General features: G+C 36.3%; 1 protein-coding gene and 1 long non-coding RNA gene across 2 annotated transcripts in view; both read left to right on the forward strand.

The window, feature by feature from the left end:
* The window catches only part of RIPK2 (receptor interacting serine/threonine kinase 2), a 35,365-nt gene extending 26,881 nt beyond the window's left edge, over nt 1-8,484 (forward strand). The window contains exons 7-11 of the mRNA XM_001488724.6: nt 1,035-1,120; nt 3,745-3,834; nt 5,236-5,326; nt 6,948-7,103; nt 7,684-8,484. Coding sequence (XP_001488774.1) covers nt 1,035-1,120; nt 3,745-3,834; nt 5,236-5,326; nt 6,948-7,103; nt 7,684-8,021 — 761 coding nt within the window. The 3' untranslated portion in view covers nt 8,022-8,484. The remainder of the gene's footprint in view (nt 1-1,034; nt 1,121-3,744; nt 3,835-5,235; nt 5,327-6,947; nt 7,104-7,683) is intronic.
* A 2,268-nt stretch (nt 8,485-10,752) lies between these two features.
* On the forward strand, nt 10,753-15,569 carry LOC138915545 (uncharacterized). Its single transcript, XR_011421599.1, has 2 exons — nt 10,753-14,774; nt 15,240-15,569. It is a non-coding gene; the product is annotated as an uncharacterized lncRNA (long non-coding RNA).
* The last annotated feature ends 573 nt before the right edge of the window (nt 15,570-16,142 follow it).

Here is a 16,142-nt window from a genome sequence, read left to right on the forward strand (position 1 = left end):
TTTCTACTTGTTGGCTATTATGAATAATGCTGCTATGACTGTTCATATGCAAGTCTTTGTGTGAACACATGTTTTCATTTTTCTTAGGTAACTACCTATGAGTGGAATTGCTGGGTTATATGGTAAATTTATCTTTCATTTCTAAGAAACTGCCAACCTGTTTTCCGAAGTGGTTGCATCATGTTACATTCCTACCAACAATGCATGAGGTTTTCAATTTCTCAATGTCACTGTCAATACTTGTTATTGTCTGTTTTTTTAATTATAGCCATTTTAGTGAGTATGGAGTGATATCTCATTGTAGTATTAATGTGCATTTACTAATGACTAATGATGTTAAACATGTTTTCATGTGCTTTTTAGCCATTTGTATATCTCCTTTGGTAAAATTCAGTCTTTTGCCCTTTTTTTAATTGGGTTATTTGTCTTCTTATTATGTTGTCAGAGTTCTTTATATATTCTACATATAAGTCCTTTAGAAGTTACATGATAGGCAAAAATGTTCTCCCAGTCTGTGGCTTGTCTTCATTTTTCTTAATAGCCTCTTTTGAAGTGCAGAAGTTTTCAGTTTTTTTGAAGTCCAATTATCAAGTTTTTTTTTTTTTAATGGATCCTGTTTGTGATGTCATATCTAAGAATTCTTTGCCTAACCCAAGGCATGAAGACTTTTTCCTATATTTACATTTAGGTGTATGATCTATTTCGAGTTAATTCTGTTTGTGATGTGAGGGTAAGAGTCTAAATTTATCTGTTGCCATGTGAATATCCACTTCTTTCCCCATTGAATTGCCTTAGCAAATTTGTCAAAAAGCAGTTGACCATAATTGTAAGGGTTTATTTTTAGACTCTCAATTCTATTCCATTGTCTATATGTCTATCTTTGTGCCTGTAATAAAGGCTCTTAAGACAGCTGAATGTCATCATTTTGGGGGAAAATTGACTTAGGGCCTTATCAGTTAAATATTAGCACTTAGATTTTTCAATTTAATGATTAGAAACAATATGAGCTCAAATTGTATTTTTTTCTTATGTAGAATGTTTAATAGAACTTGAACCAGTTCTGAGAACATTTGAAGAGATAACCTTTCTTGAAGCTGTTATTCAACTAAAGAAAACAAAGGTAAATTGCTAAATGAAATGCTAGAAATTAGAACTTCAAACAATTATATATTAGTCATGGAGATTTTTAGTTTAATTTAGTTTTTATCTATATACTTTTCACAGATGTAGGCTATAGTATTGGAGCAGGGGCGTTTACCAGAGACTATGAATACTGTCTGTCCTTTGTCACCAAAGAACTTTTCCATTTCATTCAAATGGCCACCTCCAGATTTCAAAGAACTCCCGTGTAGCAAATGTAAATTTAAAATGTGTAACAAATGCCAATTGTGTACAATTGAATGCCCTAAATCACTAGGGGTTTTTTTAATCTACATTTATTTCCCTAAAGTTTTAATTTATACTGAGTAATAGATGTCAGGGCTCTTGCACTTCTCTTTATTCAGTGTACTTGGGCTTTTCTGAGATTTATTGCCAAGTTAAGTTGTAGAATTTTTATTAATAATTGAGACCAAAACGTGTATTTTTTTATTTTTTCATTTTCCCACTCAATCTCTCAATGTTGCATAAAGCAAAGTAGGAGTTGATATGAATTACTTAAAACAGTTGTCTTGTTTACTCATTCTGGCTCTTGTAGATCAGAACAATTGAAGGGACTTATTACTGCAAGGTTTTCTTAATATCATCAAAAGTTGTTTATGAAGCACCTACAGTCCTTTAGGGGCAAAGTAAGCATAGTTTAGCACTTGCTGGGTTTCATTAAATTGCATTTGAGATGTGATAATAAAAATCATTAGTTATTATGCAAACTCTTGGATAGTAAACAGGCATAAGCTACAGTTACTTATCACTAAATAGCATTGCTACTGGCCTGTTGTGGTTTATTGGATCTATTGACATACCTTTGCTTTAAAAGGGAAGCACATAAAGGAAACAACTACCCTTTACCAAAGTAAAAATTGATGGTGGCAATATTAGTGCCTGAGTTTTTTAAGGAACTAAAAACTGTGTTTCACTTCTTTTGATAACTTATCACTAACTTCCTTACTTCTGAGTAGGTACAGTGTTTTCCAGAACTTTCCAATTTCTCTACTTCTTAGTAGATACAACCTTCTGATAACATTTCTTTTTGCTTTATCTTTTCAGTTCCCTTTCTCTCCTCACAGTGTTCTCTTCTTCTGAGCAAAAGTGGGTAGAAAAATTTGCTTTGTTGGTTATAAAATGGAAGAGAACCATACCATTTAATAATAGCATTACTTTCTTTGGTGTTTTTAAGTTGCTATTGTTTTCACTTAGAGTTGTTGTAGTTCCTTTTTTCTCTTTTTAAATCCTTATATAAATTCTTTGAAACTAGTAGGTAAAGAATATCATCCCCATTTTATACATGACGTAGAGTATAGATGATATAGATTACATACACAGATGATAAGTAGTTTTTTCCTCCTAAATTTCTTACCCTTGTAATGGAGCAGACAGTCATAAGTATGGGTTCTGGAGGGCTGGGTGTGGAACCCACCAATTTCTAAAGTTCCACGGAGCAGTTAGCATTATGTTGGTTTGGGAAAGAACAGCAGACTGATAGGTTTGTTTTTAAATCACTCAATAGTGATGGTAACTAATCCAAACATGCTTTATAGACAGGAGTAAATCACTTAATGGTTTTAATACAAAAGTGTAGCATTTAAGTAAATCATCTGCTTAACAGCTAAAATTTATTGAATGCTTACTAAATAATCTTAGGGCCTTTGAGTATATAGTACTTCTAATCATCCTTACAATAATCCTGCAAAATAGATATTCTTTTTTTTTTTTTTTAAAGATTGGCACCTGAGCTAACAACTGTTGCCAATCTTTTTTTTTTAATTGCTTTTTCTCCCCAAATCCCCCCAGTACCTAGTTGTATATTTTAGTTGGGGTCCTTCTCGTTGTGGCATGTGGGCCACCACCTCAACATGGCCTGATGAGCAGTGACATGTCCGCGCCCAGGATCCTAACTGGCAAAACCCTGGGCCACCGAAGCAGAGCATGCAAACTTAACCACTCGATCACGGGGCTAGCCCCCAAAATAGGTATTCGTATCCCCAGTTTATAGACAAGTAAGTTGAGATTGTCTCACACCCAAGGTCAACAGTTAGGTATCCTATGATTCTAACCCAGATCTGATTGGCTCCATGACCCTCATCATTCCGTTAGGGCACCTTGCCTCCTTTACTTAGTCCAGCCCTGGTTTCCTATCTATAAAATGAAGATAATACTAGTACTTATTATTAAGCACAGTGCCTAAAATATAACAAATGCTTAATAATTATGGATAGACACACACACACCCCCAAAATTTATTAAGTACCTAGTTTGTACCAAATACTTTATATTTATTATCTCACTTAATTACTAGAACAATCCTGCATGTAGGTATTGATCTGTTTTTAAAGATGAAGACTTGGTAGATCAATAATTTGCTCGAGGTAGCAAATTGATATGAGGTGGGTTTCAAAGTCTGTGTCTCTAAAGTTATTGTCCCTGTTCTACACCGTCTCTATCTGTAAATTATATACTATATCATCAAACTGATTACATTCTCTTTCCATTGACTTTGCATAAATAAAAAAAATGTTAAGTAGACTGTATTTTACTCATAATTTCCTGATCACCTCCAATTAAAGTTCATATATGTATTCATTCCAGTTACAGAGTGCTTCGAGTACTGTTCACTTATGTGACAAGAAGAAAATGGAGTTATCTCTGAACCTGTCTGTAAATCATGGTCCACAGGAGGTAAAACAAATTATATTGATAAACTGAAAATGTGAGAAAATATGAAAAATCATTTAGTCTAACTCCTTTTATAGATGGGAAACTAAAGTTCAGGGGGTTCTAGGATTTGTTAGGTAGCCCATGGCAATCTCCAACTTGAAATCCAGCTCTCCTGATTCTCAGTTCATTGTTCATCTCATCAAATCACAGTCCTTGCTTCTTTGTTTGGCATTGACTTCTATACCTGTCATTGTTTTATATGATGAATGGTGTTACAGGGTAGTACTAAATAAATCATTGATTACAGTTCTGCCACAATATTTGTGTCTTCTTATCCAAATATAAAACAGCTATAATATCTGCCTTGTTCTTATTTCTTACAGTGATTAATAAAAGGAAAATGCTATTTTTGTGGCTCTCCAGAAAGAATGATTTCTTTAGTAGCATTCTTTCAGACTTATGTCATATTAGTCATTTCTTTTAAGAATATATATGTTCATGTATATATATTCATTATTTATATGTTCATCTGAACATATTCATATGTTCAGTAATAATATGTTCAAAATGAACCTTAAAGCACAGAACATAGTTTTTGAATCACCTTTATATACACTGTTTCATTGGATCTTTGAGCCCATACATGCACATTGTTAGACACTACAGAAAAGGAACTTGAGAGCCAGAGAGTTTAAATGCCTTGTCGAAAGTTAGTCAATAATTCCATGACAGAGCTAGAAGTGGAGCCAAGGTCTATATTACTTTTTTCATGGATTCCTGCCCCTTCATGTTGAAGGAACCTGAGGCATTGAGAATAGGCATTTGCTCTAAATCAATAGGTAACCAGAGTTTCAGATTTCAAATTTCCCATCCACTAGGCAGAGCCTCTGAGATAATGTAGAAAATATTGAAAAAATAATGATTTCCAAAGTATTTAATTATTGCCCTCTCTCTCCAATTAGAGTTGATAAATAAAGTTCATTTTTGTTAGTTACTTTATATATGTGTTTCTTTAATTTAGATATAATTTGTAGTAGTTTTGATTCTTCATTTATCATAAGCCAAAAGCAAGAACTATTTAGAAATTAAAGCTGTATGACTTTTTTTTAAATTATGCTTTTTGGTGAGGAAGCCTGGCCCTGAGCTAACATCTGTTGCCAATCTTCCTCTTTTTTTTTTTCCCTCCCCAAAGCCCCAGTAAATAGTTGTATATCCTAGTTGTTATTCGTCTTCTGTGTGGGATTCTGCCACAGGATGTCTTGTTGAGCAATGTGTAGGTCTGCACCCAGAACCAGCAAACCCCGGGCCAATGAAGCAGAGTCCATGACCATAACCACTACACCACCAGGCTGGCCCCAAAGTTGTATAACCTATTAAATGATTTTCCATTAACCTAAATCATTTATCCTCTCTTTATTTTAGGAATCGTGTGGATCCTCTCAACTCCATAAAAGTAGTAGTTCTCTCAGAACCTCAAAGTCCCTCTCAGCTCAAGACAATGATTTTTTATCTAGTACGTAAATTTTTCAATCAGCATTACTCGCAAGTTTTCCATTTTGTTTCAAGACCATATTCTTGGCAAGCAATCATGGTTTGTATGGAACATGTCTGTCATTTGCATTCATAACTCATTTTTAAAAATTGACAGTCTAAAGATGTACAAGTAGTAGTGGGATGTTCAACAAATACATTTAAGTATTAAAGGCATTATGTTAGACACTGTGGAAAGATACAAAAAAACCTCTTCTAAGAAAGGGGAGAACTGTTTCTAAGTAATCATAGTTTTAGATAGAAAATGATGCATTGTAAGAGATATGGATATAAAGCTAAAGCATTACAGTGGAAGTGTAACATTTTTTACAAAGTACTTTCCCAGCAACCTTGTGAGGGAGATTTCATCATTTTAAAGACTTAAGATCCAGACTTCTGGCTCATATAGCTAGTAGCTGGCAAATCCAAGACTTGAAGCCAGGTCTTTTGATAAATATTTTCATGTCACTCCACTATACCATGTTGTCATCCTGAAGAAATTATTTCTGGCTGGCTGGAGGTCGGATATAGTTATAAAGGATGGTCATTCCAGGCCAAGGAACAACATAGAGGCACAGAAGCAACATGAGAACAGCAAGTAATTGGATTGAGCTGGTAAAGAGATTAAATGAAAAGAGAGAGAAGATCAGGAGGGTGGAGTCATACCATCGTGAATTCTAACAAACACCAGGCTAAGCTATTTGGGTTTTTTTACTTGGGTAGGGAGCAAACTATTGCAAGTTTTTGAGCAATGGTATGACATGATAAAATTTTTTGCTTTAGGAAGATTCATCCTGGCTGGAATATGCAGCATATTTTAGAAGGAAAAGGAGACTCAAGGTGGGGAGAACTATTGGTCTATTACTGTAGTATAGGTCAGAGATTATGAGACCTGATCCAGAGTACCAGAGGAAAGAGTGGTATGAGTGATGTTGTGGAGGACACACTGAAAGGACGTTATAACTTTTCACTTGTAGGACTAAAGAGAAAAGATAAAACCAAACAAGTTGTTAAGCCTGGTGACTGGGGGAACATTGGTGCTATTAACAGAAATAGGAGTTGAAACAAATTTTAGAGTTAAGATGAATAATTAAGTTTTTAATGTTTTTTTAATCTGAGGTGCTTAGCCGCACATATTAGGGTGATGTCCAGTGGGCTGTTGAACATGTAAGATTAAGATTCAATGAAGAGAATTTAATTACATGGATTTGGGAAGAGGTAGTAATTGAGGCCCGGAGGTTAAAAAGGATTGCCAAAAGAGAGTGTAGAAAGAAAGACATACATAGATTTAGAGGACACATTTGAAGTGCAGGAGGAAGATGACACAGAAGAAGAAATAATGGGATTATGTGAAGAAGTAAAATTCTATGATTTATAATTTACATAGGACAAGACAGAAGTATGGTAAAAACATTCAGTATAAACCCTTTTTTGTTCTAAAAAATATTTACTTACAGAATTCGGTTTATGAACCAGCTTTTTAATAACAGTGAAAAATTAAAGACATTGAGTAGTATCCTCTGTGTGACCCAGATGTTGATGTCTTAGCTAATAGGAATATCTAAGGAATATTCTACTTCTAATGAATATGTTGTGTTTTATAGGAAAAACTGAAGACTATTCTGTGCTGCATCACTGTCCAGTAAATCACAGTTGTGATAGTAACATTCCTGCAGCTCAGAGAGCAACATTCTGTGATCACAAGACCACCCCATGCGCTTTAGCAATAATAAATTCACTCTCAGCTGAGGGAAATTCAGGTAAATATTTACTATGAGACACTTTATAAATGCGGTCATTTACCTCACATCTATGTGTTCAGAAGATTTGCCATACAGTAAGTTTTATTTGTCTTTATTTCCTCAATATAATAAATAGATACCTTCTTAGGTAGGAAAGCACTTCCAATCCCAGAAGGTATGACTGCTGACGTGTGATAATAGGCCCAAATGGTATTCTATGAACATTTGACTAGAAAGGAGTGCTGAGAGGAGATGTGACTTAATATGTTACTAAAGGTAAAATTATTTTTGTTTATTTAACAAATGTGCAGATATCCTTTATATTAAAAAAGAAACGAAAAATAAAAATAAAATAGTTTTTGCTCCATGATTTATAGCATATAAAAAGGCAGTGCTTTTTCTGAGAGGGGAGGGGAAGAGGTAACCCAAATGTCTGAATGTTTCCTGAAAATTAAGAGCATGGCCCAAAATACTGGTATTACATATTGACACAATCATAGGAAAATTAGGTTTTATGCAGTATTTTTTTAATGTAATTTTACTCATAGCTGTATATCTGTCCTCACCTTTTTAATTGTCATCCCTTACTCTTCTGTAGAGCGATTACAACCTGGTATAGCCCAACAGTGGATCCAGAGTAAGAGAGAAGACATTGTGAACCAGATGACTGAAGCCTGCCTTAACCAATCGCTAGATGCCCTTCTGTCCAGGGATTTGATCATGAAGGAGGACTATGAACTCGTTAGTACCAAACCTACAAGGACCTCAAAAGTCAGACAATTACTGGACACCACTGACATCCAAGGAGAAGAATTTGCCAAAGTTATAGTACAGAAGTTGAAAGATAACAAGCAAATGGGTCTTCAGCCATACCCAGAAATATTTATGGCTTCTCGATCACCATCTTTAAATTTATTTCAAAATAAAAGCTTATAGGTGACTCTTTTTCAAGAGGAAAAGTGAGTCTATGAAAGGGTACTGTTCAAGGTATTTCAAGAGGAAAAGTGAGTTTATGAAAGGGTACTGATCAAGGTATTTCTGTTGCCTTGATCATATTGTTTTTATAAAATCCTTATGAGAACTGGAAGCTTAAAGAAGTTTCTTCTTCAGGTAAATACTAGTTTCCTTCCATGACGTTACAGGTTTTTTTTAATTAATATAAGTAGAAACTGGCATTTTGCTACATAGTTCAATTTTTTGTCTCTTTGGTTAATTGAAACTATTTTTTAAAGTGTAATAATTATATTCTTCTTATACATAACAATGCCTTAAGGTATCATGTGTTTCTGATGGAAGCCGTTATCACATTCACTTTCTTTGTGGATTATTACTCGTCTGAGACATAGTTTGGCTTTTCCCCCTTTCTCTCTATATATTATAAAAAAATAATTCTTTTGAATCTTGGTGGCTTCAGAATGACTTTTATATCAATTTGATGGTGTGGTAGATCTGGATGGGTAAAGTGAACACTACCCTGTCTTTTCCACTTTCTGCTTAGATCTAAACTCACAGCTCTCCAACCAGTCTGTATGCTTATGGCTGTGTGCATTCCAGTCACTTTCTCCCGTGATTTAATATGAGGGAGGCACACGTAGGCATCATCATTACAACTCTGCAAACTTTTTCTGTACAAATGATAACAATGTGATGAGAATAAAATATTGGTGTCAGGGATCAAGATGAATCTGCAGTAAGCCTCATCCCCAAGAGAACTGTTACAATCTCAGCAGCCAATTTTCATTATAACCCGTATTTAATAACACAGGGATGTTTAGGGGAAGGTGCAACAGAGTATGACCAATCAGTATAGAACAGGGCCTGGCACTGAGCAGATACTTTCTAAATCTCTCTCTAATCGGTAGTCCAGTGGAATGGAAGCTGGAGAAGGAAGGAAGAAGTTTCCTTTAAATCAAGTTTCCCAGGAGGTAGTGCAAGTATAGCTAGTAATAGATGGGATTGTTTTAAGTATATTTTAGTTCAGCGCTAAATAACATTTGAGTCATATAATAAGGAAGTCCTTTTCAGTTCTTCAGCCTTCTAATTAAGTAAAGGAGAACATCACAATTGTGCTTTCATCTTTTAATCCCCCTGGTTAACAAAAAGAATAGGCTTCAGGCTCAAAACTTCAGGAACCATATTTAGCAAGAATTTTAGAATTTTTTAAATTCATTTGAAATGACATTCTAGATATGACAAGTGGTACTAGTTTTCTGTTTATAATATATAAAGTTTCACTTTATAATAATAAAAAGAATTAGAAGTACTAAATTATAGATAGTACATGAATGACAACAATTATACAAGTAGTAGGAGAATGACAGATTAAGATTCAGTCACTCTAGGAAGGGACCTAATAATCTGTAATAATATGTTTTTTCACTGGATAGTACTAGATAATGCTAAAGAAGGCCTTCTTTGCAGTGTTTTTTAAGACAGTGCTACCCAGAAGTGAGTGTAGTCCACAGAGCAGCTGCCTCAGCATCAACTGGCAGTTGTTAGAAATGCAAATCCATGGCCCCAGTCTCACACCTTCTGAATAGATCTCTGGTGAGGTCCAGGAATCTGTTTTAACAAACCCTCCAGGCCATTATGTATGCTGAAGTCTGAGGCCCTTTGTTTTAAGAAACATGATAGAATTGTACATAAAATAATGTCTCTTGAGGTTCACAGATCTGTTTTCCTTATGTCTGATTGCCACACTCGTCTTCAGAATGTACAGTCTCAGAACTGAGATTTGATTAGAAAATTTTACTTCTTTTTGCATCTAACTTGAATTCCTAGAACAGTTTTAGTCATGTTTTGCATTGTGGAAAGATCACTTCACTTAAACATGATAATAAGATCAGTAGATTAGAATCTAGAACTCAGCTCTTTAAGGAAGAGCTTCAGATGGGACAAACAGTTGAATTATAACAGCAGAGCTGTTATATATAAAAGCAGAGCTGATACGGGACAAGAAGCAAGACTAAATTGTCCGTAAAGTTACACTGTACTAAAGAAAGGGGCACAACTTGGAAAGACTGGGGTGTTGCAGCAGCAGTATCAAGCTGTGGGGGCTGGGTTTTGTTTCCCTCCTTTGTCATTAATCCTCTGCCCACCCTCACCCCCTTCAGTCAAATACTCAGTTCCCTAATTTATGAAGAAAAATTATGACCAGGTAGGAGAAAAGCAAAGTCAGTAAGCTTTCATGTTTAGCCATTCTCACAAACATCTCATTAGTTTCAGAAATATGTTTCTCCGCTAAAATTGTACCTCCCATCTCCCGAAGAGACTAGTTCCCAAACTGCCTCCTGCTTTATCTCTTCTTCTCCAATGAGTCATTTTTGCCATATTTTCTTTGAAAACAATCTTCCTTTGATGTGTCTATCCATTCTAGTCCTTGTCCTGGAAAATTTTTCTACACTGCCTCTACTCTTGTTACTAATTTCGTTCTTAATCATGTAATTTAATGTCATAGAATTAACAAATCTTTAGGTTGAAAGGGGCAGTTATGCACTGGATGCCTCAAATTCCTTACAATAAAGACGTTAAATAAGGCAATATCTCATGATCAAAAACTTCCATTGATGAGGAGGAAACTTATTACCTATTCAGGCAATGTACTTCACCTCTAAACAGTTCTATCAGATAGTTCTTTCTGTCTATGAAAATAATCCATAACCAATCTATAAATGAAAATTTGGGGTGAATTTATTCTTAGCTAAAATGTGAGGACCATGGCCCGGGGCTTTCTTCCTAAAGGAAGAAGGGGCACCAAAGAAGTGGGGTGTACAGAGTAGTTATATACCCCCAAACAGGATGTTTCACATCTGATTGAAATGTCCTTTTACAATAGTCACGAGACTGCTCTGTTGGCACAGCCACTGATGGACACAGCAGGTAGATCTGCTGTCTTGGTGAACACAGCAGGGTGGCAGGTCTGTTGTCTCGTCTCAAGCTGCATGGTCACAGGTGAGCTGGGTGATCAAGGGCGAGCACAGCAATCAGTTCCTAGCCTAAGGAAAGATGCTTATCCTTAAGGAAATGCCAGTGTGGGGGAAGTTGCACCTTTATCTTAAGGCCATTTGTTCTTGCCATAGTAAATGTTTAAAGCAGATATACAGTACATGCTCAATGGCTATGTCAGGCCCTTTTGGAAAAACAAAGTCAGGCCAAATTAGGTTTACACCAAATGGCTTCCTCATATACTCCAATATATTCTATTGCTTGCCATTTCTATTTGTCATTTCGTAAATTGATTTAAAATCTATTTCCCTATAGTATGTATCTATTGGTCTTTGTTCCAAACCTTAGAATAATATGTAGAGTAAATCTAGTCCCTCTTCCATATGACAGCCCTTTATAATATTTCCAGACAGCTCTTCTGTTCTTGATGACTTTTTTTTTTTCTGCTTTGGAGTAATCCCTTCTTCCTTCAATGGCTATTTAAGAGGCATGATCTTTATTCCTCTTAAATTATGGTACCCATAACTGTACATGATGTTCCTAGTTAGGTCTTACCAGCATAGTTGGGCTATTTCCTCCTTTATAATTAATATACTAAAAGCCCATTTTTGCCAGTCACATGTCACTGTTGAATTGATACTTAACTATCAGCTAAAGATCCTGTCTTTTACATCTATGCTGTTTTGTCTTATTTCTCTATTTTTATACTCACAGTGTTTGAGGCCTATACAGAACACTTTGCTGTTGTCTCTTAAATAAATTTTTCTAAAATCAACCCTAGTTCCAGTCATTCAATATAGTTTTGATGCCTAAAAATGGAATCTCCCAGCTTATCACCCACAAATTTGACAAAGTTGCCTTTTGTAATTTCATCCAAATTACTAAATAAAATGTTGACTGGTACTAGGCCAAGGATAATGTCTGTAAAATGCCACAGGCTTCCTCCTTCAACTTGACAAAGGTCAATTAATCATCACTATTTAGGTACAATTATTTACCTAGTCACTAGTGAATATAATTGAAATACTTTTAAAGTATTTACTTACTATTTATCATAAAAGAATATGGAATCTACAAGTTTAATCAAAATGATCTCTATTTCCAGGTCAGTTTTAAATGTCTTGTTTTTTCATCTAAAATGTGTAAGTGTAAGCATACTTTTTTTTTTGCGAGTATATTAAAATAGTTAAAGGGGCTGTCTCCTGTCCTTAACATAGAAACAATATGCTATTGTTCAGGCTCTACTTATGAAATCTAGGTGCAAGGCACGGTGCCCACCAAAATCTCATGATTTAAGGATACCAACTTTAAAAAGAATCCCCAAATTCAACATCTGAAGGAAAAAACCTAAGAAAATTATAGACTAAACAGAAGACAACTGTAAAATAAGTATAAATAATATCCTTGGAGAGATTTGAGTGAATCTATCTTTAAAACTAAATATTACTGTGAAATAGAAACAACTATAGATGTAGAAAAATTTTAAACTGTTGGCGGTGTTCAGGGCAGACCATCCCAAGATGAGCCAGTCTGCTATGCAGATTATTTCGAGCTAAAAACAACCAAGGCTCAGAAGATGCAGGAAGAACCTTTGACCTTCCCCCAAACTGCCTAAAAGAATTTAAGATAGAAGGCCTGTCCCAGGAAGAAACTATCACCATAATAACTCTAGTATAATGTGAAGTAGGTGTGGTAGACAGGCAGAAACCAGCAAGACTTATTTGATCAAAGTTCTCTCTTGGATCCCATTGTCTTCACAAGGCATGGCAAACATTTGTTTACCAAATATTAACTCTTTTCACCTCCTGTAAGTTGCTTTCACCCCCTTTGAAGTCTCAGACCTCTATCTCCTTCTTCTTGGTTCAGAAAGACTTATATACTTCATTTTGCCTGACTGTCTTTTAAATGCTTCGTGCTTATGTGAATTCCCCATGGGCAGTGTCAACAAAACTCTCTGGAATACAAGAATTTAGTAGGAAAGCTTTACTGCTCATACAGTTTCAAACCCAGAAGACGTGGCCTTAGGCAGCAAACCAAAAGTATGCGCCAGGAGAACAAAGGAAGAGGGCTGTCTCAAAAAAAATTTGCCATCGAGTTTCCCACTCAGGTCTGCTTATGCAAATGAGGGATGCAAGCCTCTTAGTGATGATTGGTTGTCGCAGGTCACCGTTTTATTGGTTAGGCCCAGGGGGCTGTTTGGGGCTTTTGTAAAATAGGAACTTTGGCAGCGTCAAAGCTTAAGAACGCATTCTGTGGTTTTCCTGAGAACAGAGTATGTGACTGCATCCCAGTCCCATCATGGCCACTTGACTCAATTTTGATTTTAGGTTCTGGTTAGCCACATAGAATCCATCTAGTTCTCAGGAGTTGTTTTAATTTCATTTTATTCCACAGCACATATTAAACTTTGTTTTATTTTCTCCTATTAACCTGCCTTATGTCATTTTAATTTTTCAACCTGCCATAAGAACCAGAAGGGGAAAGGGGGGGAATTCTACCCTCCTCACACTATGGTCCTCAAAATAACAACCTAGAAACTGTTCATTCTTGAAAAAAATGTGCCACTTCTCATTCAACTACTGGGAGTTCACTATAGTAGATAACCAGTCCAAAGCTCCAACTTCCATAATCTTTGGTTGATTCCTTTTTGAGGATATTTTGAAACCTTGAGCAAACAGGGACACTACCAAGAAAATCGCTGCAAGTACTTTTCATTTCGTTTGAAGCCTCTTCCTCTTACTAAAGTCATACAGTGCTGAGCTCTCACCTTCTCCCTCCCTCCCTCACCTTTATTTCTGACACATTCTCCAAGTAGTTTTCAACACTGAATGAAAAATGTTGAAGAGAAAAAGACGTGCTCATTAAGACTCTGGGCTGGCAGGATAGCCACCACCCCTGCTTCCACATCTGCCCCTTAGCAGAATGGTACAAAGTTTAAAGCATCAGGAAAATTTTTAAAAGATTGAAAAATTAACTCTTTCTAGTTTTAGGGGCATAACCTTATCACAAGCAAATGAGAGATATTTCACCCAGGCCTCCCACAAAGATTACAAGGACTCAAAATTCTAAATTTCTTTTACTCACAGAGATGAGTTAATAGTTTTAGAATTTTAGGCTCCTTGTGGGCCATGGAGCTGAATCTCCCCTAAGGGAGGAAGCTGAAAAGTAGTACTGGGAGGCTGGCCCACTTGTCTGTTAAACACTGTAGGCACAGAGCCTGGGGCCCATGAAAATGTTTTAAGTTTAATTTCTCTTAAAATTAGAAGGAAAAAAATGAATATAACAACAACAAATACAGCTAGGATTATAGCAGTCTTTATAAGAATGCAGTTGTAAGATATGATTTTTAAATGTGTTTTATGGAGGAAGGAGACCACCAAAGTCCTAATGCAGCCCTGACTGAGAAGCAGCTTTCCTGATGCTCTAAGGGTGGACGGTGGTTTTGGAGGTCTTCATTGGTAGTGAACACTGGACTCAAGAAGGCATAGCACTCCACAGGTGCCAGGATGGGGGTCAGAGGCAGGAGGAGTGGATAGCAGCAAGTTGGGCTTGTCCACTTCAGGCAGGACCAGCATCCAACAGCACCTGCATGTAGCAGAAGGAGCAAGCAGAATGACAGTACCGCAAGTTAAAGGTGTGGTCCTTGGAGTATGAGACTTCTCCACATTCCACCTGCCAGGTTGGGTATAACCCTCAGGACCCTGAAGAAAGAGCGAGATTCAGACTTCCCACCAACTCTATCAGGTAAGAGCCTGAGCCAATTTAATTAACTTAGAAACATAAATAGATGCATCTTGTTCCTGAGCATTATAGGAAAAATCATTCCTGAAATACAGGCTTATTGGAGAAAAGTTTTCTTTTAAAGAATAACGTTTCATCTTTTATGTCAGTAAGAGACAGTTTTAAAAGTAAATAGAATTCCTGGGGAAGAAACATCTCTCTTGCAAGTTCTTTGTAGTCTTTGACAGCATAATCTCAGGAAGTGGTTTTCCCTCTAACGATATTGTATTTAGAGGGGAAAAAATAGTTTTGCAATTCTAAGCCTGCAGGAAATGCGGACTTCAGAGGCTTCTAGTTTTAGTCTGATAGGGTTCAGGACACACTACTACAAAATATAACATCTTGGCATATTGAATATCTTAAGCTGAAGGAGTTTGAGAAAACAGCAGAAGCAGGAAGATCACTGACCTCTGCCTATCCCTGAAACAGGTCATAAAAACTCCCAGAAGAAAGGTACCCTCCCTGTACCAGGAGGAAGGAAGACATTCTTCTCACCAGAGACCAGGAATTTGCAGCCAAGATATCTGTATAAACAAACCTTATTAAACTAACCTTTATCGTCTTAGTTACTAATTCATCATTTACTACCCCTAGGCCAAACCCCTCTGTCTTGTCAATTCTTCACAAATGTATTATTTTTTTGTCTAAAAGGTGTAAAAGCTCCCCATTCTGGTCACTTTTTCAGGTCTTCATTCTCTTGTGAAGGCTCCCATGTACGTGTAAAAATTCAATAAAATGTGTATGCTTTTCTTCTGTTAATCTGTCTTAGTTTAATGTTCAGACCCAGCCAGGGACCCTAAGAGGGTCAAGGAAGACTTTTTCCTTCCCTATAAGACATTGATTGCAAAGTTCAATGAGATCTCCCAGTTACTTTTTTTTATAAATTAATGGCTATCTGAAGGACACTATTTCTTAAGCATTGATCAACATAAAACTTTTTTTTAATTACTTCTCTTTTTCTCCATTATAGGTCATATTGATGCAGGGTTGGCGAGCTGAAGAGTCAAAAGAAAGTTTTCTTAGACTCAAGGTCTGGCAGCAGTGCTCTTTTATTCAGAGAATAGTGTGGAATAGCATGGGGACGGGACCCATGAGCAGTCAGAGCTGCTGCTGCATGGGGACAGGACCCATTGGCAGTGAAGAGCTACTGCAAACCTGGGTTGAAGGTAGGGCTAAATTTAAGGCATAGGTATGTGAGTTATCTCTTTACAAGACAAACGAAAGAATATGGAAAAAAAGTTGTTAAAATGGTATCAGTGCAGGTGGGTTCTGGTTATTGGGTGGTCCTATAGCTTTAGATAAGAATCAGACCAGATTAAGTCTGGATGTCCT

The sequence above is a fragment of the Equus caballus genome, chromosome 9, assembly GCF_041296265.1.
Source record: "Equus caballus isolate H_3958 breed thoroughbred chromosome 9, TB-T2T, whole genome shotgun sequence".
Lineage (NCBI taxonomy): Eukaryota > Metazoa > Chordata > Mammalia > Perissodactyla > Equidae > Equus > Equus caballus.